A 21749-nucleotide genomic window follows, 5' to 3' on the forward strand; every position below is an offset into this window, starting at 1 on the left:
AGAGTTTCTCTTTAAATCCCCTGCACCCTCCTGCACTCAAGGTAAGTTGTGGGAATGTGGTTTTGCAGAGTTGACTGTGTCCTTGTTCTTTGAGATGTCCCCTCTATAGAACAACTGTACTAAGTTCTCCAGGGGGCATCTCTTCAGCCCTTCATTCACCCCACCAAACAGCTGTCAACAGGGGAAAAACCAACTAGGTAAGGGTTTGCTATGCTGATAGCATTTGCTCTGTTTTTATGTGTTATAACAAGAATGTAGAAGGATCAAGAGAAGTCAAAAATGAGCCTTATTGCCAGAAGGACTGTCTTGCTCCTGAAACTACTACAAACTGCCACTTGTAAAGCAGTTAGAAATATTCCTGTTGCTTACCTTAATGTGAAGGCCACTGTTATTTCTGTGTCTCTGTAAGAATTACAAGTGGAGAGCAGTCATGAGGAACTTTGCTAACCCATGCACCTCCTTGTTGTCTTGTAGAGCAGGAAAATGGGACCAGGGCAAACCATGGAGAGCCTGCTATCAAGCATGCATGGTTCAAATCACCCCAAAACAGTGCCTAGAAGATCTGTTCCAAAGGTGAACAAATGCACTCAAGTTAACATGGACTTGGAGGAGAAGAAGCCCAGTGCAGACCTGAGCCTTTCTAGGAAGTCAGAGCATTGTCCAGGGAGCACATCACCTTCCGAGAAAGACATTTCCTCTTCTTCCCAAGAACAGTCTGTCATGCCAGCTCTGCTACCACAGCTGCCCCCACCTCCACCCCTACCTCCTGGGTGCAAGGTGCCCCTTCCCTCTGTTTCCACACCTGGCATAAATGCCCCATCACTCCCATCTCCTCAGCCATGCAGCAATCCTGGGTGCAGCCATCCTCCCTGTGGCTGTGGGGAGCAGCCCCAGGCTAGGAAGACACCAACACTGAGGATGAAGGAGCTTCACTGGCAGAAGCTGCCCTGTGACGTGGTGAGACGTACGTGCTTGTTTGTAGCACTGGGCTGATGGGTTCATGCACTTTGCAGCTAGAGGAAAGCACTGATGTTGCGGGAATTAACCTTCACTCACAAGTCAGGTCACACATGTGGTTCCATTACTTGCTCTCAATCATAATCACAAAATGAATTTGGAAAGGCAGTTCTCTGCTAATTGGTGGAGGAAATGGTAGTTTGGGAGAAGCTCTGGGCTGAGGTTCTGTGGCTGCTGAAGTTACCTTCTCTTAACCTCTCAATCTCTGTTATTTGTTGATGGGATGTTGTGAGCCTGCACTGATTAAGGTTTGCAAAATGCTCTGAGTGTGTGGAGTGGAAAGATCCTTTGAATGGTCATGTTCTGTGGTTCTTCTTAATGAATTGCTGGTGCACCACCAGTGAGTGAACTCTCAGCTGATGGTTTTACTTTGCTTTTTATGTTCTTGCACAGCCAAAAGGTGCATCAGCCAAGATCTGAGGCTGAAAACTCTTGTCAGTTGGGCTGGAGAATGTGTACCCTCAGAGTAGCCCCCAACTTCATTACAGGGATGTGATTTGTGTGGTGTTTCACACACACACAAAATAACCCTGAGTCTGTGATTAGTGTGTGCCAAAGGGGCTCAAAGGTCTTGTTTGACTTCCAGCAAAGAGGCTGGAAACACATCTCCAGTTTTGCTGCAGTTTTTAATACTCAGTTCACACAACACAGATCTCAGTTCTTCCTTGCTTATCTCCAGGACAGGGAGTCATAAGGGGCAAGAACTTGCTGCTATGATGAAATATATAAACACAGATATAAAAAAACCTGAGCCATGGACCACTTTCCTTGTGCAGAGACACAAACTGAGATTCATCCCCAATGCATTCAGTGTTACTGTTGCAATCTCTCCTAAACCAAAAGGAGGTGAGATCCTGTCTTAAAGGTTCCCATGTTGTACAAAATCATGTTTGGAAGTTCTGTTTGGTTTTTGGATAGGTCCCAATGATTCTGGTAATAATGTTGGGCTTGGGAGTCTTTTATCTCTTGCAAAAAGAGATGTTTACTTAATTGGATGCAGCATCCCCTGTTTTGGTACCACAATCAATGTTTAGCTGGTCAGTTTGGAGCAGCCCATTAAGTTCATCTGCTGCCTTCAGCTCAGTGAATTGAATGTGGCAGTAATCTTCCAGGTTTAATTAGGCTTCAAACCTTTGGGATGCCTTCTGTGGGAGCTGTCGCTCTTAAACAATTCACATTTTTCCAGGGCTAATGAGCATCATATTTCATTCATCCTCAAAAGTGTTTTCCCTTTTACAAATCACACTACCTTGAAACTGCTCCTCAACCTCTGTGGTCCATCTTGAACTTTTATTCTCTTCCAGAAAGCCACTCCATATGGGCTGTGATGCCAAGCAGCAGCAAGGAGCTTGTGGAACCTGACTATGCAAGCTTGGAGCTCCTTTTCTCTGTCCCATCAAGAATCCCTACAGAGAAAACAGGGCCAAAAATAAAGAAAACAAAAGAGGTACTGGGACAGCCCACTTTTTGTAGAAAATAGCAAAGTTGTTGGAAGTGAAAAGCTTATTCATTCTTTGTCGTTGTCAATCATTTATAACAAGAAAGTTTGAAATATTTTGAGATCCACTGCCTGAGGCTGCCTTAAAAAAAAAACCACAGGGGAGGTTTAGAATGAAACAAGTTGAAGTAACTCTGCCGAGGGATAGGTCTTCATCTGAGGCAGGGAGGACATGGGAATTTCAATATTAATTCTTATGAACTGGAATAAGCAAATCAATTTCCTTCTTTATGCCTTTGCCTCTTTCTAAAACATATCTAATAGCCTGTATTGTTGTCTTTGGGATTTGATCAATGAAGGTTATTGATTATATTATTACCAAAAAAGAATAAAGCTCAACCAACAAACAAACAAAACCTATAGAAAACCTGTTAAATCCAAAGTAAATGTATTTCTAGCTGACTGATTTTTTCCTTTTTACAGATCACATTCATAGGTCCAAAGAAAAGCCTCCTTCTGAGTATATTTCTGAAGCAATTTAAGTGGTAAGATTTGGAGAATAACATCTGAATTACAGATTTGATGTGTCTATGTGTTTATTCAGATATTAAATGAAATTAATTTAGCAAAAATACTTTGCAAGTACTATCTTCCTTTAACAAGAAGTCAACTTTTTTCTCTTTTTTTTTTAATAATGATAGGTGGCAGTCTCTTTTCAGACAATTAATATCATTTTTCAAGCTGGTATTAAATCTAGAATGGACTACAGGTTCCTAAAGAGACAATTTTCATAAATAACAGTACAGTTATATAGAAACATGTTTTTCTTTAGTATTATTGTCATAAATATCAAATTTTGGCAGGAACTGTTAGTGAAGATTGTTGAATGGGAGTTTCAAGTCACTTAATTGCTTTTAAAGAGGCTTTTCCAGGGATTCATAGTCAAAATCATACACAGTTTTTATGTGCAGTTTTTCTATAAATAGGAAGCTGTTTGAATAACTAAACAAATGGAAAATTACCAAGTCACAGCCCTCATGGAGGGCTGGGGGAGGAAAGGAATTTGTACTAGTTTTTGGGAAAATATCTTTACTCTTAGATTCCCTGAAACTATGGGAGGATGATGATGGATGTTCTGCTCTCTCTCTGCCCTTGTGTCATGGCCCATGTTAAAAGGGTTTCAAGAAGAAACTCAGCTAAGAAATCCCTTTTCATTAAGAATAAATCAGAATCAGTCAGAGGGATGTTTTTAATTATTATTATTCTTTTTCCATGACAAACTGCTTCTCAGTGGGGGAGAATGGTACATAGCCTAATGCAGATGCTATTTCCTCTTCCTGTATGATTCCCTGGGCAGTGGTTGAGCTCTCCTGGGAGCAGCTGGGATCAAAGAGCTGAGTCCCACTGTCCTTGTGAGGGATGAGGCTGCTCTGGAGCTGGGTGCTGCCTCTGTTAGCACTGGTGGCTGAGGGAGCCCAGCTCTCCAGAGCCCAAACCTCAGCAATCTGGAAGCACTTCAAACACTTGTTGCCTGCCAAAGTTTCAGGCAAGGATTTGAGTTAAAACCTTCTGTGAGCCATTGGTTTTATCTTTGCCTTTGCTGCAAATGGTGGAGGAATTCAAGTGTAAATACCTTCTCAGTGACAGTGGATACCCACAGTAAAAGCAGAGCTTTGGGGTTTGTTGTGTAAATATGAACAAAGGCCAAAAAGCACACCTAAATTATAAGGAATAGCACTTTAGGCTTAAAAGAAAAACATTTTCATATCTCCACGGTGCTTTTGAGGACTAAGATCCAAATTATAATGGCAGGCAAGTATAGTATGATTTACTTCAGTTGCTCCTGGAGTGCCAGCAGAGAGATTGAGGTCTTTTTTACCATGTTACTCCCCCAGTGCTCCACATCATTTCTCTCCTTCTCGCAGCTCCAATGAAGAGATTGCTGCCATGATTCAGAAAGGGGATAGATCCAAGCTGGATGCTGAGATACTGAGACAGCTACTTAAACTGCTCCCTGAAGACCAGGAGGTATCTATTAACATGTCATTCTGGTGCAGTTCAGTGCTCAGCTTGAAATACTTGCAGTGCTAAAGCAAGAAGCTATGACTGGATCCCACATCCTTCTGCAGCATCTAGGTCAATGAAATTCCAAGGCAGAGTGGTGGGAAGTCCATCCCAGCATCCTGGCCTCTTCACACAAAGGTTGAGCAAGAACATGTTGGGAGACTCAACACAGGTGTAGACAAAGTGCTGCTCTCTATCCTATTATGTTAATTAAGTGGATGAAGCACGGTAGGATTTGTAGACTTAGGTGAACAGAGAGCCTTTCAGAGCAAGTTTTAAAAGGAGGAAGGGAAAGGACCCTCTTTTTAAAGGGTTTCTGGGTGCCTGTGCACTATAGCTTCCTGAATCTCTGCCTACAGGTCAGGAATTCAACCTAGGAGATGCTGTACCTTCCAGTCAAAACAAAACCTACATGTTTGCCCTTGCAAACCAGTTCATATGTAGAATTTATTGTTCATCTGCTTCATTCCCATTGCCTGTGCACACAGCAAGTTTAGAAAAGCAAGTTTCATGCCTGTAAGAAGAGAATGGCACCAGAAATTTTTGTGTGGTTATTTTCCCTGTTAAATTAAATTGTGTGGTTATTTTGCTCTTTTATTCTCTCTTAGATAAATAGCCTGAAATCTTGCAAAAAAGAAAAATCACAGCTGGCAAATGCAGATCAGTTTTATCTCCATCTTTTGGAAGTTCCCAGGTAAGCAAAATCTTCCTTATCTCTTTCCATGAGTGTGGCTCTTACAAGACTTGTCTATAAAAATTAAGGCCTCTGTTTCTTGTGCTGGAGGGGTGTTCCTGACATCCAGTCTTCAGGATAAATCATCTGACTGCTATTTGTAGACCTTGTATGAGAAATTTTTTTTCCTCCCCAAAGGCCAGAGAAACTTTCAGACACCTTTGGCAAACTACAGTTAAAATAACCTTGGTATGAAAAATCCCTTGACTGTTGAGCAGCTATTCCTGTGCGGACTGAAGCTACAGACTGAATCCTGTCACCAGGCTGCTGATTCACTCCCCCCCGGGCTACAGATCCCAGTTCACCCACTGGAGAGCCCACAAATCCAAGAGTAAATTACAGCAGTGCCTGTGCTTTCACCACCTCCCCAGTTTTTACCAAGTCAAATGAGGTGCACACAGAGAACTCTTTCTGCTGCTCACAAAAAGATGGTGATATGTTATAATTAATAGCAGTAGCCCTCCATAAATCTGATCAGTTGCCATGCCACAACCAGAGACACTTTTTTGAAAATGTGGTGGTGAAAATGGGGCTTTTCATTTTCTCAAACTTCTAGCTAGATTTAAAAGTACTTTAGAAAATGGTTTCCTTCCACAATATTAATCTGTGATGAAGCATAAATGTTTTTAAAGAACATTACTGCCAAAATATTTCAAATTTGTTTGTGAAGTTAAAAAGAACTAAAATCCTGGCTAGTCTTGCCTGGGAATTGTAAAAAATTATGGCCTCATTATGCAAGGTAGTCACTGCCAGATGTCAGTCCACCATTGCTTTCTGAAAGAGGAGATGATAATAGTTTCTAGGACATCTTTGGAAATATCTGTGTTTGATTTATTTATAATCCAGTTCTCATGTCAGAGCATTAAGGAGACCATAAGAATGTTGGTACTGTGCTTTGCCTAAAATGGATGATGCTCTTGCTGAACACAAGTCAATTAATCAGGCCTGTGGGGTTTGTTTTTCATGGTGTTTGTTGTGTTTTTTTCCACTGATCTCCTTTTAGCTACCAGTTGAGGATTGAATGTATGTTGATTTGTGAGGAAACAAAAATTCTGCTGGAGTGTCTGTGGCCAAAAGCACAAGCCATCAGGACAGCCTGTGAAAGTAAGTACATCGGTGCTGCACCAGTGCCTGGGTTCAGCCACTTTGTTCTACTTGATTAGCATCAGTGGTAGCCTATGCTATAATCAAATCAAAATTAACCTTTTAATTGCTGAATGTGTAGTGAACATCAAAATGATTCTGCAAGTTCCTTCTTCTAGAGTACATTCTGAAAAATTGCAGTTTGTGCTGTTCTGCTCAGAAGTAGTAGTTTTTCAGAGAAATAAGGAAATTTCCTTCATCAGAGAATCACAGAATGGTTTGGGTTGGAAAGGGCCTTAAAGATGATCCCATTCCAACCTCCCTGCCATGGGCAGGAGCACCTTGCCCTAGACCAGCTTGCTCAGAGCCCTAGTCAGCCTGGCCTTGAACACTTCCAGGGTTCACAGAATCATTTAGATTGGAAAAGATCTCTAAGATCACTGGGTCCAACCTTTGACCCATCAACACCTTATCAACTAGACCTTAACACTAAGTGCCAAGTTGTTTCTTGAACACCTTCAGGAATGGTGACTCTGCCTCCCTGGGCAGTTCATTCCATTTCTTACCAATTCTTTCTGTGAATAAATTCCTCCTGATGTCCAACCTGAACCTTGCCTGGTGCAGCTTGAGGTTTTGTTCTCTCATCCTGTCACTGGGAGAAGAGGCCAAACTCCCTCTACAACTTTTCAAGGACTTGTAGACAGCAGTAAGGTCTCTTCTGAGATGGAGGTGTCAGTGCCAGATCCTGTATAAGTATAGGTTACATTTTTGTGTGCAGAGATTTTTGTCCATAACAATGAATCAATTGTAACTATTTTTCCTGTAGTGTGCACTGATGCAGTCCAGCTTATCTCTGTGGTGGAGCAGAACACAGTGACGTACCAGAATCTGATGTGGCTGCCAGAAAAAGGCATCCCAGATGATGTTCACCAAGATTTCAGGAGACTCCTCCACTCAAAATTAGCCCTGGTTTAGTTTTGTCTCTTTATTGAAGATGCTCTTGCATTCCAGCTTCAGTTCAATAGTTTCAGAGTCATTGATCTCCTGTTAAACACTTAAACTGCAAACTTTTATTTTCACACACAAAACAGGGCGATACCTGGATGTCTGATGTCAGTGCTGTGGTTACTCTTTATGGGAGTGCAATCAACAGCTCTCTGTAGTCCCACCCTGACATCCCTGCTCCCACTCCATCCCATTGTGAGGCTCAGTGTTTCTGTTCTAATTCTGCCAAAAACTTTATTCTTACCCCAGATTCTCCTGCAAAAATGTGCATCTTTTCATTATCATTCTCACTAACAATGATAACAAGGTACAAAGCCCTTTGCTTCTCTTAACTAGAATGATATGTGCTGGGAATGAGGACTATAGCCTTTCACAAGTGTATACACTTTCTTGTATGTGGTTCTCCTTCATAAGGCAGCTGTAGGGTTGACACATCTATACTCCAAACTTAATGGAAAAACTAGTTTTCCATCTACTTCGAAAGAAAATAACACAATAGAAAGTTACTCATTTCACTTCCATTCAGCTGATTTATTTCTGTACTGGTATTTTCCCAAATCCACAACAATGGCTTGACATAATCTTGGATGAAAATTTTGTTACCATCACTGTCAAACCTAATGAAAATCCTATTTCAGATAAATTAAATTAATTTATTGAAAATGTCTCTCTCTTCTTATTTTTTAGCAATTCTTACCAGTCACCGACTGCCAGTGTTCTGCCAATTGATTCTTAAAGTTGGAAACTTTCTGAACTATGTAAGTAAAATGATTTCTTTACTTCTGTATTCTAAAGATAACGAAATAATGCAAGACTTGAAAACTGAAAGAAGGAACTTTTTTCTGTATCTTCCAGGGGCGTCACACTGGAGATGCTGGAGGTTTTAAAATTAGTGCCTTGCTCAAACTAACAGAAACAAAAGCAAACCAAAACAACATTACTCTTCTTCACCATATTTTGGAGGTACAACAAAACTGAGAAATTAATCTTGTGTGCATTATTCTCAAGTGTTAATTCCCCAGAAGCTAAGGGGCTTTTACCTCAGTAATACCCCGCTATAGGTAACTGGAGGGTGAGCCTCTGTGCTGGAAATACCATGGAAACTTTTCCACAGCTCTCTGTGCAGATGAGATCACATCCATACATAGTAATATTTAGAGAAGTAACACTAGGTTTCCTTCCTCAAGTTGACTTGACATGTCTGCTTGCTGTTTTCTTTCTCTTCTTCAACCGCTCCCTTGTGTTGACACATATCCCAAATGCATCTGTCAAATGAAATTTATTTTTGTGGTATGAAGACAAAATCTCAGGTCAGCCTGCACACTGTGGCAGCCCATGGGATGTCAGCCTGAGCACTTAAAATGAGTCTGTTCCTTTCTTTTTAACTCCCTGTGGATGCCAACATGAGAAAAACAATGAACAAGACTAAATTTATCCCTACACTTATAACAACAAAAATGAAGTGTTAAGTTTTCAGTCTTGATGTTGTCCAGCTGAAAAACTTTCATGCTCTTTGACAGTGTGTATAAGATAACCATTTTTTCTCTTCAATTTTAGGAGGTTGAAAAAAACCACAGAGATCTCCTGCAGCTTCCCAGAGATCTTGACTTTGTTTCCAAGACAGTGGGGTAGGACATAATTGTTTGTTTTTGTCATGTTTGAATTGCCAACCTTTTTAAAGCCAGCAAGGAGCTGAGTCATTTTATGGTGCTGTAATAAGGTCACAGGATTTCTCTGCTGTAGGAGAGAGTGGTTCCCTTCAACACCAAACAGTGTTGAAATTTTCACATTTCAATCTGGTTAAGACTTTTAGGTGGGGCTCAGTGTGATTTTTCTTTCTGTGGATCCAGTACTGCTTTAGAAGCAAAGTGTATAGATAGTGAATTTCCCTCTTTTTCAAGGACCAGATTCTTCTTCCACGTATTGCAATAGAAACATATCTTCCCTGAGGTTTCTCAGTCAGTCCAAAAAGTGCTTGGACAATATTTTTGGGGTACACAATGTGACTCTTGGGGATGGTCCTGTGCAGGGTCAGGAGTTGGACTTGATGATCTTGGTGAGTCCCTTCCAATTCAGCACATTCTGTGATTTTAGGTGAAAGCCCATCTGAAGGTACAAAGCTTATGTAAGAAGGGAACAATTGGGGTGGTTTACTGGCAGCTGGGGGGGACCTCAGGACTCCCAGAATTGACTATCAGCACGTGTTTCTAGTATATGTGGGTAGAAAGTCAAAAGTCTCCAGAAACAGGTTTTTTCTTTCTCCCATGTGCCAGAAAGCCTAATGAGTCTATCACCAGCTCTTTCTCTTTAACTCAAAGGAGTCATGTGGAGATATGTTCAGTTAAACCAATCAGAATCCACATTTGTAGCACCAGGATTAACATTTTTAATCCTGTTATGAATCCAGAGGATTCACAGGAACCTTGTAGTGATTTTGATTTCATTGTAACTCAAAGAAGGAGTAACTTCTAAATCTGCCAGTGGATTGACATTTATTATGTAGCTGCTAAATAATTTTTGAAAGTATTTTAATTCCATAATTTAATTCCTGTGGCTTTTGTAAGTTAGCTTTGCAGAAGATAAACTGAATGCTGTTTCAACTGTGAATTTCTTTTTGGATTATGTCATAACAGAAATACATTTCTTGACTAAAACTAGGTCTTGCTGGCCAATTCCATAAATGCACATTTTGTATAAAGTAATTGCCCTCTACTTTAGTCAAGCTCTCAAACTTAGAAAATTGATTTGCTAACCAACCTGTGGAGACCTGTGCATGGTGCAAATCCTGCAAAGGACTCTCCTAATGCTGCTCACATCTGGATGCACCATGAAACACCAAGCCAGGTTTTGCTGATTCAGTAAATTTTGTCTGGCACAGAGAGTAGTTCAGAACTACGGAAGATGTTGGTTTGGCAGTGGTTGTGTTTGGATCTCCACACAAGCTAAAGTAACACAGAGAGCAGACAAAATTTTGGACTATAAATAGATTGGGGAGAAAAGGCAAGGAGGGAAAAGAATCAGCTACATAAGGACAGTGTTGGCACAGGGGAGATGAGCTTGTGTTGCCTATGAATAAAAATAGGCTGGAATTTTTTTGAAGTTTTTTGAATACTAGGACAGTGAGGTTCTTCCACAGTCCATCCAGGGAGGTAGTGAGAGCAAAAGCACAGAGTCTTTCTTAGATGAGGGTTTGTGAACATGAAAACGCGTTTATACAGAAAAGAACTACCTACAAAAGCTGGGCTGGACAATTAATTCCATGTTCATTTGCAGAGATGATACTGTTTATAATAACATTTAAGTTAGTGCAAACAAAAGACTTACCCCTTCAATGTACTGTCCCTTTTGTGGACCTTTCAGAATCCACATTGATGCCATGAAGGCCGAGGCAGGTGCCAATTTGAAGAAACTGCTGGAAATAGAGAAACGTTTATTTTTGTCAACAGATGATTTAAAAATACAGCATGGAAAATCTGTGCAAGTAGGTAATGTGAGTGTGACACGTTTCCCATCTTTCTTCCTAAGCACTCTCTTCTTAAAGGCTGTGTAATTCAGATTACAACTGGACATAAAGCCCTATGGAAAAGGGGTCATTACTACCCTCCCACTGTGCCCCAATAGAAGGAGTATCCCAGATTTTCCTCCATTTCTGTAATGTGGTACTGGGATATGAAACAGCTGAGAACCAGACAATTTTTTCTGTGCGTAAAAGAAAGGAAGGCCCTAAAATGAAATGTAGGCTGCAACTATAAATGTGCACAGCACAGAAACATGTTTTGTCTCACTGTGCTTTGCGGGGAAAAAAAGTGGACAGATTTGGAGTATGCTTTTCTCTCCCCTCCACCAAAACCATATTTCCTAACATCCTAGATTTTCATATACTCAGAATGGGTCACTTAACTAAAGCTGTAAGGTAGAAATCCTGGTGCTGCATGTCCCTTACTCGCTCATCCCAGGTTGGGCCTCATTTCCACATGGTTGTATGATGAAATGAGGGAAAATGCAGATGATTCAATTCAGAAATAAATATCACACATAAATATATGATTGTGAACCAATCTTAGTTTTTTAAAAACTCACTGCTCTCTGTTAAGTGGCTGAAATCCTCTGGGCAGCTCAGAATATGCTACTTTTTAATATGCATAAATTGTACATCAAAATGTGTCTCAGGGCAGCCTCAATGCTTCAAAGGACCTGCAGAAGGAATTTGCCACCATTGAAAAGAAGAAGGAAGAACTTGCAGATTATCTTTGTGAAGACCGAAAAAACCTGTCTTTGGAAGATGTATTCAGCACAATGAAAACCTTCAGAGAGATCTTCCTCAAGACCTTACAGGTGGTTTCCCCTTGTGGCTGTTTAGAAATAGGTTGAGATCTTTTTCTTTTTTTAAATCAAGCAATAATTTCTATTTTCTTCTGCTCTAAGCTGGGCTATGTAACCCTGGTTGCAGAAGTAAATGAAGGTAAATTTATGTGCTTGCAAACTGCAGCAGAAAATAAGTATGTGGACAAATACAAAATTTTGGGTTTTTTGGTTTTTTGTGGGGTTTAGTTTTGTTGGTTGGTCCATGGTTTGTTTTTTTTCTTTTGGGGCGGGGGGGGGGCAGGGGGGTTGGGCTTTTTTGCTGTTGAGAACAGTTTAAGTCATTTCTCCCACTAACAATTATTAACCAGACCTGAATGTAATAGGACCTTTGTGGCATGTGAAAGAATGTGCAACCTGACATGCTTTATAGACTTTGCTGATAGACAAAAGGTAAATTTTCCAATAGGCAAAGCGTAACTAGAAGGTGTGTTTATGTGTTGGTATCTCATTGTACTAGTTAGCTCCCAAGAGTGTGTTTTGTGTTCCAAAAAACCCTTCCAAATCTCCCAATGGAATAGAACTTTACTCCTCACAATAAGGAGTACAGCAACTTCACCATAAAAGTTGTGTAGAGCACCTTCAAATTTGTAAACTCTCTAGTAAACCTCTATTTCATTTCCCTTACTACATACTTCACACCTGGACTAATGTCCTTCCTTTAGGGTTTTCTTAATGCCAGGTGATGGTGGCTTCACATTCATACATATTTAACAGCAAGGATCACCCATTCCTGTGCTGACTCCAGAAGAGCCCTAGCCTGGATAAACCTTCTGTAGAGAGAACCATCTGCATTGCAAGAAGAACTGCAAGAATACAGACATCTCTGCTGCCAAGAGAGACTGGAGGAGTGCTTCAGGGCAGATCATGGATTCAGATGAAAACAATCACGTTTCTGAGGAAGTTATAGAAGATGAAAGACAAAAAATAAATCCTCTACTGTTCCCACTGCCTGCTTCTCCAGTAAAGCACTGAGCTGAAATTTTCCAAGCAGCGCAGCTACCTGGGCTCTGAAATGATGTGGTACTGCCACAGACAGTCTGGAAAATTAACCCTACAAACCACGAATGTTTTGGCAATAGGCTTGATCCTAAAGTTCCTAAAATTCTAGGCATAAAGAAAAGAACTAAGAGAGCCAAGAACATAATGGGTCTGCATCTGTGGAGAGCTATACTGGAAATTTACTGCAAAGGGTAATTTCAGCAATGGCAGTTCTTTCAAGAAACAGTCCCAGTAAAGGTTATAGAGTGTCCTAGTACAGCTGCAGGAGACTCAAACTACATTTCTGGGTGCTTCTTGCTCTCAGCCAGGTCAGAGAAACTAGAAAGAAGCTTCTTTTTATATCCCAGAATGTAAACTCCTTTTCACCTCATTTTGCATTCCATTTCTGAGCAGCACCTCACCTGAAAGGTACTGCAGCTATTAGCCATGTTGTCTGCACCTCTCTCCTCCACTGCAGACCTAGAATTAATCTCCTCTTCCTCTTGCCTTTCTTTCTCACTATCACCTCAGTAAAGATACTATTTGTACTTGAAACAGCAACATGCTGAAAAGCTGAAGATTTTAATTTTTAAAGCATCTTTTTATTCTGTGATTTTGATTTTTACACTAGAATCATGCCACAGGCATCATCTCTTCCCAGTGCCATTTATTTTAAGCTTTAATGCTAAGGTGTAACTTTTATTTTGAGATGAATCTTCTGTGTAAAGCAGGTCTCTTAGCACTGCCAAAGTTGTTAGTGCTAACTTTCCATTCCCATATCAAATAAGAAGGGAAATAGTTTCGATAAATAGTGATTCTTCATGCCTCCTAAGCTTATCTACAGAGAATTGGGTTTATTACTTTCTTCAAACAAAATCTTTCTCCCTTCCCTGAGGGTTCTTTCTGATCCCTTATCCTTCAGGTAATAAATTGAGTTACGCAAATGGAATTACTTTAATAAGACTCTGCCATCTTTCTCTCCATCTACCTGGAGGAAAAAAGCCCAAATCAACAAAGTCTTTCCAAATACCCAAATGATATCCAAAACTGACAAAGTGAAAGGAAGCAAGGGAGCTGGTTTGTCACCCAGGGCTGATGACTGTTTCACCAGTTCTCAAAAAATAAAAGAAGCAGATGGCAGGAGGAAGGAGACAGGGAGAAAATAGCTCCTCAGCTCAAAGACAAAAAGTCAGAAATGGAGTTTTGCTTAGAACTGAGTGGCAAAATTGTGGGGAAAATAATCACTGTGTGATTATAGAGGATTGTGGGAAACATTTGATTTCCCTTAGCATTTGCAGCTGTTCTTAGAAGGGACCTCCCAGCAAAGAGATGGTCTCATCTCAGGAAAAGGAGAAAAAAGTGCTCCACAGAATCTGCTCTAGGAAGCATTCAGTTGATGGTAGAGGTTCTACAGACAGCTCTGCACAGGGATAGTTCTTCTGTGTCCTCCCCTAGGACAACCACACTGGAGCAGCTGCTCTTCACTAGGGCGCATACGGTGTTGGAACAGGATGTGCTTTACATAGTGTGGGGATAAACAGCTGTCCTGGAGCATCTTTTAATTCAAAAATCAAGCAAGTATCTAACATCCCACAAAGTGCAAATCCAAAGTGACTCCCTCTTTCACCAAATCTCATCCCTGCAGCTGCCTTCACTAATCCAGGAAGGTGGAGAAGGGTTTGTGAGTATTCATTCCTCTGCCCTACTACCACTGTACCTTTTTGGGCTTTCTTGAAGAAAGTGTTGAAGAAACTTTGTTATGTGTGTTTACGTTGGATTGTTAAGTTTTGGGGATTTTTTTTACAATTTTTCTGAAGAAAAATTTAGTTCAGGCTTGCTCAATTGATCAATTAATTCCTAATGTGTTTTCGCTTGTTCTCACTACTGTGTGTGCTGTTCAATAAGCAGAACAACACATCCCTGAATTCACCTCCTTTATTTCTTATGGCATATTACATAGAGACATTCTCCCAGGGCCCACAAATCTGCAAGTCTCCCAGCAGCCATAGTATCTCAAAGATGTTATGCTAAGACAGCAGGAATTTATCAGGCAAGCATATAGGAGCCCTATACTGATGGAAGGCTTCTAGCCTCTCATAAAACTTCAGCCGTTCTTTCAGAAGCACCCTCTATTTGGGGCTAATGGATCATTTTCTTTCTCTGTCAAGAGTATGCAGATTTTTTTTCCTTTTCAAGGCACCCAGTGACAGTTTCCACAACCTTGAGCTTCTAATGTGCTTATATTTCAAACAGATTAACTCTGTTACTACTAACAAGTTTTCTTTATTTGTTTGAAAGTTCCTTTGGACCAAAGGATCCTAGATTTTTACTTTCTATAAAGTAAAGAGATCATTCTATAAACTTGTGCACATTTTCTTGGACTTGTTCAGCTCATCTTATGGAAATAGTGGCAGATGATCTATAGCAATCAAACAGATTTATCACTATCATGGGAAATTGTATTTTCTGCTTCAAACTCTCTGCAAAGCAGACCACACACGTCTCATCAAAACTCTTATCTGCACCAAGTCATCAGCATCTTCCTGGGTGTTAGTAGGTTTTGTCATATGACACAGCAGCCAATTAAGTACTGATCTACCTGCAGTGTGTAGATTAACTACTCACTGGTTGCAATCAAAAGCAGGCAGGCTTCCAGGTGGGATGGCAATGTTCTGGTGACAAATGCAGCTTTGGAACAAGAACTGCAGGAGCATTTAAGAAAATGGCTTTTATCATCTTTATGTTATACTATAGTTATCTCAGTTGTTCAGATCTACCTTCTCCCACTGTTGTGCTAGTTATCAAAAGCCAGTAATACCCTTCCACCTAATAATCATCTTCTTTTGCTAGCAGTAATCATTCCAATCCTTTTTCTTCCTCCATTAATCGTATTATTCTGGTACTAGCAGCTCTGTGGAGACCAGAATCCTGCCTATCTACATAAATCCCAACAGGATTTATGCCATTCTGGCAATTGTGTGAGTGGTACCAATAAACATCCAGCCTGGACTCTGGCCCTGAACTGCAGTGCAGAAATACTACTGGCAAATTTAATGAGAGCCTGAAGAGAAACTGTGAATTGCTGTTTAACACAGCTGAACAGCTCCTGAAAATTCTGGTAGAAATCCCTGAATACAAACAAGGTTGCTATGGGATAAATCTCTAGAATGCTAATTAAGTTAAACTAACGTTCTCTATTGTGGACAAAGGGACTAATTAAGAAGAATGCATTTCAGTCCATAGCTGAAAGTTGCAGTTAAAGCTGATGAAATAGTTTGCTGGTAACATCATCACATGGAGAAGGCCAAAGGGATTGACCAGGAAGCTCTGTTCTGCTGTTTACCCTCAAACCCCAGCAGCTGAGAGTTTTAAGTGCACACAGGGCATGTTCAGAATACCTATTCATTGCAAGCTGAGTGTTTCTTAACAAGCTCTTTCTTCAGAAACTCTTATTTATTGTTTTATTTGTCATTCTGTCTGAATGCAGGAAAATCAAGAAAGGAAGGAGCAAGCTGCAAAATCTGAGAAAAGGAAGAAACGGTTTAAAGGAGAAGATGCAAAGAGGCTAAAGGGAGAGTATGGAAAGTGTCATACATTTAGCAATTAATTGTTTTTATTAGCCAATCTTTTGTTAATTAGAAGGAATTTATCTGTTAGCTCAGGCAGATCTGATGCAATGAGAGTCACTTAGATGATATAGTTATCAAGCAGATGCATAGTGAGAGATCAATTATCAATTTTCGAGTGCGAGTGAATGGTTGGAAGAAATCATGATAGGGATATTAGAAAAAAATACCACTCTCAATGATCAAGTTTCTCCTACTTTGCTCAGAAGTGGAGGATATCCTGCTATTGTTCTGAATATTTCTTGGGAGACTTTTAGGGTTATAGAAAGCTGCACACACTTGAACTCCATGCAGCACAGTAGGCAAGTTGTGTCTGGTGTTATTGTCACCACAACATTTGATTTCTTCTGATCAGAGATCTGATTCCTTAAAGGAGTTATGTCAGATCTTAAAGGAGTGTCTGTGCAGATTGATGCAGAAAAGCACTTGCTGTGCTGGGCCTCCTTGGGTGTGAAGCAGTGCTAATATTGGCATGTGTATATATTAAATTCTTATTTTGGCTAATACTTGGCATCCACTTTTATTGAAGATTTCTGCCAATAACATTTGGTTACAATTCTTGGTTCTTCATAGCACCACTGCAAAGAAGCTATCAGAAGCCACTCCATCTGAGTGGAGTTCATGTAAATTTTGTGCTAGATGCTCAACCCTTGGAAGACTGTTTTTCTTGTATCTGGTGTCTAAATAGATGGCCTCCTTTTAGATCCTCTTTCACAGTTATTCACTTTTAGAAATACATTTTTTAGATACTTGAAGTCCATTGAAAACTGACCAAAACAAAGTTTTCAGTATTGTCTTGTCAAGTTCTACCACAAATATGTTTTACATACTTTGCAATCATGACACACTTAATGTAAAGCTGCAGTTTAAAATAAAAAAAAAAAAACACGAACCTTTTTTCTAGAAATACAAAAGAGTAACATAGTATATGATAAAATAAAATCAGGAAGCAACACTTATCAGCTGTAAGAATTAAAGGTGTGCTTCAGCCCTGTGAAGAAAAGGAGCACCAAACCAGAAGAACCTTCTGTATTTCTAGGAGATAGTTTGGCTGGAACTGTCATTATTTTTGTTCCTTTGTGATAACAAAGGTGAGGTGGATTTAATTCTTGGGGAGTATAAACTTGCACATTAAGAGCATTTAGAGTCTGAATTATTTTTCAGTATTGATTTTAGAGAACCGTGCATAGCAGTGGTGGCAATCAGGAACTTTTAAAATCTATTTTAATCTCAATCAGGGTATGGTGACAAAATAACAGAGGGTATCAGATTGTCACGGCAGGATGCTGAAACTCATCTTAACATTCTTCATTCTATGTAAAATGGGAGTTTGGGGTTTTTCTAATCATATAAGCAAGCTGAGGAATTATTTTCTGAAGAAGGGAATGAAAAGAGTAAATCTGGTGAACCCCTATCAGCCTGTGCTTACAGGATTGTCAAGGCCTGGTTCCACAAAGAAAGAAATAACCCTTTAAATTTGCAGGTATCTCCCTTAATGCCAGTGCCACACAGCACAAAGGGCAATCCTGTGCAGGGATCTTTAAAGGTCCCAATCCTGCAGTCTCTGAATCTCTGACCTTAAGTGCAGTCACATGCTCTGTCAGTGTGAATATCTGATTTGTCCAGTTGTCTGAGGATCATTTCTCTGCAGCTGACAGATCTGCCAGGGACAGCACACAGCAGCAATGTCCCTTAGGGCCAGCAATAATCTTGCTCTCTGGATTTCAAACAGGAGAGTAAAGTCAGAAGCATCAGAAGCACCCATTGCTGATGTATTTAGAGATCACAAGTGAGGGCTTCAACTGCTGAGAACAAAGCTGAGTCAAAAACTGCTACCAAAATTCAAGTGGAGGGTACTAGTTAGACAGCTGAGCAATATCTTACTTGATTCCATATATCGAAAACAGCTTTTCTGTGAATAAGATTTGAGATAGGATTTCCAAAATAATTTGGTGACAGGCTCATGCTGATTCCAGGGACTCAGACATTCTAGGGTTGGATTTTTTTTTAACTCATCTAGACATGTTTATATGTGTATGTTGATTTTTTCCCCCCACACTTCATAGTGAATTAAGCAACTCACCTGCTTTATTTTCTTCAGCTTCTGTTGCAGCAGCTTTCATTACTTGGCACTTAAATTCTTCTACACAATTCTATCAGATGATTGCAAGGATTATATATATATGTTATTTCAAGAAAAATAACATATATTGTATATATGTTACTACAAGAGAAATAACATCTGGAGATTTCTTTAGCTACTAACCAAGTGGAAAAATTAGTTTGGGAATACAGCTAATGACCAGAGTAAGCAACAGAAGAAGACTTAAGAACAAAATATGGAAATATTAATTTAAATATCTGGTAAGCATTTACATATGCCACTAAAGTACTGTAACTGCAGCAGAAAATGAAATGTTAAAAGATAAAAAGCAGGTAACTTTTTGATGAACAGTACAGAAGTTCCAGAGGATAACTGCTATTATTACACATAGAAAGCAACTGCATAAGCACACTCTTAATACAATTCCATATATTGATATATCCAGGGTCAAATACAAGAGCTTTCCTCTAGCAAAATTCTTACTGTCTGTTTTTACACAAGACTTACTTGTTTTGCTGTAAGTAACAAGCTGATACATGATAAAATGTCACCAACACAAATTGGTCTTGCAATAGTGAAAGCATCTAGTCTTCAAGAGCTGGGGAAAACAGCTGATATTCTGCTGCTAAAATCTTACTGGGTCACTGTTCTATTGCTTGCTTTGGCTCTTATAAAGCATGTAATAATGATTTAGAAACTGTGTATGAAGGATAAGTACAACTTTCACTGCAGAGTTTACTTACAACTGCATTGTATTCTAGTATGTGTTTGTAACCCAGGCTGTATTTTACTTTTGTATATCTTCATTTTAGTAAACAGAGCTAAACAAAAGTACCTGAATTTGTGAGGCTTATTAGCTGCAGATTTAAGTCACATACTAGCAAGTGAGATCCTGAGCAAGTGCTTTTCTTGTGCTGATAGTGAATACAGTAATGGTATTTTTATTTTATTTATTTTTAAGTGCAAATGACAGGACAGATTATCTGGATCTTAATCTCCTAAAAAGATGGTGAATAAATGAGGAAAAAAAAAAGCTTCTTAATTGCATCTGGCAATATAAAACTGCTGAGCAGTTAAATCTATTCCCTGTGAGAGCTAGAAAACTGCAAAAATTCTTTAAAAAAAAGAAAATCTTGACCCTGTACCTGTAATCTTGTACCCTCTTGGGTACCACTCTGTACCCCAGAGTTCAATGAGTTTGCCACAGTTTTTTTACCAAACCTGGCAGACTTCAGGCCATGCTCTCACAGGCATAAATGAGCATAACCAATTGCAATGGTCCTTTAATCTCTTTTTTAATACATCTCCCTGCATAATCTCCACCTCTTTATTGGCTGGAAAATTCAAGTTGAGCTTATTTCATTGAAATAAGTCTTTAAATCTTTCAACAGGCTTTATGAAATCTTATTTCTGTGTGTAATGTTTACTCAAATAGCTGAAATGATGTGAAGAAACCTCCAGTTTTGGTATCAGCTTGATTATTTGTGGGGCAGAGAGAAAAAAGTTGTGGATGTCCAGTCCCTGGGAGTGTTCAAGGCCAGGCAGGACGGGGCTTGGAGCAACCTGGTCTGGCAGCAGGTGTTCCTGCTCATGGCAGAGGGGTTGGAATGAGATGATCTCTAAGGGCCCTTCCAACCCAAATCATTCACCTATTAAAGATTTCAGTCTAGGATGCCAGAGACTAAATAATGTTCGCATTTCTAGTTGGCAAAAAGAGATCTAAAGCAGCAATGTCTGTCACATCCCACCTGAAACCTTTAAATCCTCAGGCAATCTGGAGTGACAGTCCAAATACAATTTTGTGGGATATTTGTTCTGATTTGTACATTGAATGTTAATGAGGGAGGGATTTGGTAGCAAAGCTACCTGATGTGAGAGCTTATGGCTGAACGGGGAGCACACTCACAGACATGGAAGTGATTGCAGGTTTAGGTAGCAGCTAAATAACTTCTTAAATGTTGCTTAACTGTTTGATCTGGGCATCTAAACAGGCGTACCTCTCAATGTACCTTTTGAGAGTTTGGGCCAAAGTCTCCAGAAAATACCTACAGCTCTGGGACATACACAGTTAGCAAAGTTGGTCTAACTCAAATCAATTAATGCTCAGTCATTTCTGCTTAAATTCTTCTCAAAAATACCCAAGGACAACAGCAATCCTGAAGTCTGGACAAGCTGCTGCTGTGCTCAAATTTGATCCTTATGAGTGGTGTTGGAGCAAAGATGGTCTTATTCACAGCTTTTGTTTCAAGCTCACTAAAGCTTTACACACCAGTCCATTCTTATCAGACTAGTTTGTTAATCAAATAAAACATGCAAACACTTTTCATTTTATCCTGCACACCACAGAGAAAACACATTACCACTCCCTTGTAATTTGCAGCAGGCTTTACATATTTGCAGGCTGTTATCATGTCACTTTTGGTCTCCTTTTTACTGACTAACAGCTTTTCAGCCTAGGGCTTTCCTAATATTTGCATCTTAGGATTTTCCACACCTGTGTTCATGCACTTGTGGATCTCTTCCTGATTTTTTTCAACTGGGTCTCCTCTTCTCCACTGTGCAGTGCTGGATCTTCAAAAAGACTTAGGACAGTGAAAGGATACCTGCCTGCATTTTACAGGCTGTTCTTCCATCTCAGCAAGATATTTGGCTTCTTCTGCAATCATGTTAACATTTTGACCCTTTTTCAGAGAGGCATTGTGTTCTCCAGCATGATACTTTTTGTTTTCATCTTCATTCACCTGCACATTCAATAAATACACTTTTTTTCATGCTTCAAGTCTTTCATGGAAACAGAAAATAAAGTGGAACCACAAATACTGCCTTTCTGATTTGATATGTACTTTATCCAATTAATTAGCTCTTTATTACTCTCCAAGTATAGATCTTCATGTGCTCTTGCACCATTTTACTATTTTTATCAGGGATGTGAACAAACAGGTGTTTGGTAAAAATGCAGTTCTAAAAAGAAACAGTATAGTTTGGGTTAATTTATTCTGAAGTAAATCTAAAGTGCGCTGCTTTAATCATGTGCACGTATTTTGCTCTTATTAGTCACCCAGAACTAAAAAGTACTGCATTTTTTTATCTGAGAAGGCAAATGCTTGATGTTTTTTCCTATGAATTTGCAAAGGTCAAGTGTTGCCAGATGAATTGGTTTTAATGGAGGAGCTCTGAGGAACAGAGACCAGTTCTGATTACTGAGCTACCAGCTCATTCCCTCCTTTATCAGTACCCAGCAGCAGGTGACTCACAGGGGACAAGGCTGCTGCCTTCCTGTGGCCCTTACAAGTCTCATGGCACTCTGCATGACCTCACTGTTAATATCTTACTCAA

General features: G+C 39.8%; 1 protein-coding gene across 1 annotated transcript; it reads left to right on the top strand.

Moving 5' to 3' along the window:
- Positions 1-918: 918 nt before the first annotated feature.
- Positions 919-11711, top strand: LOC136558232 (inverted formin-2-like). Its single transcript, XM_066552555.1, has 10 exons — positions 919-964; positions 2322-2464; positions 2939-3000; positions 4381-4483; positions 5128-5213; positions 6256-6356; positions 8028-8098; positions 8898-8968; positions 10701-10821; positions 11511-11711. The coding sequence occupies exons 1-10, from the start codon at positions 919-921 to the stop codon at positions 11709-11711; spliced, it is 1005 nt and encodes a 334-aa protein (XP_066408652.1).
- Positions 11712-21749: the final 10038 nt, after the last annotated feature.

The sequence above is a fragment of the Molothrus aeneus genome, chromosome 6 (genome assembly GCF_037042795.1).
Source record: "Molothrus aeneus isolate 106 chromosome 6, BPBGC_Maene_1.0, whole genome shotgun sequence".
Classification (NCBI taxonomy): domain Eukaryota; kingdom Metazoa; phylum Chordata; class Aves; order Passeriformes; family Icteridae; genus Molothrus; species Molothrus aeneus.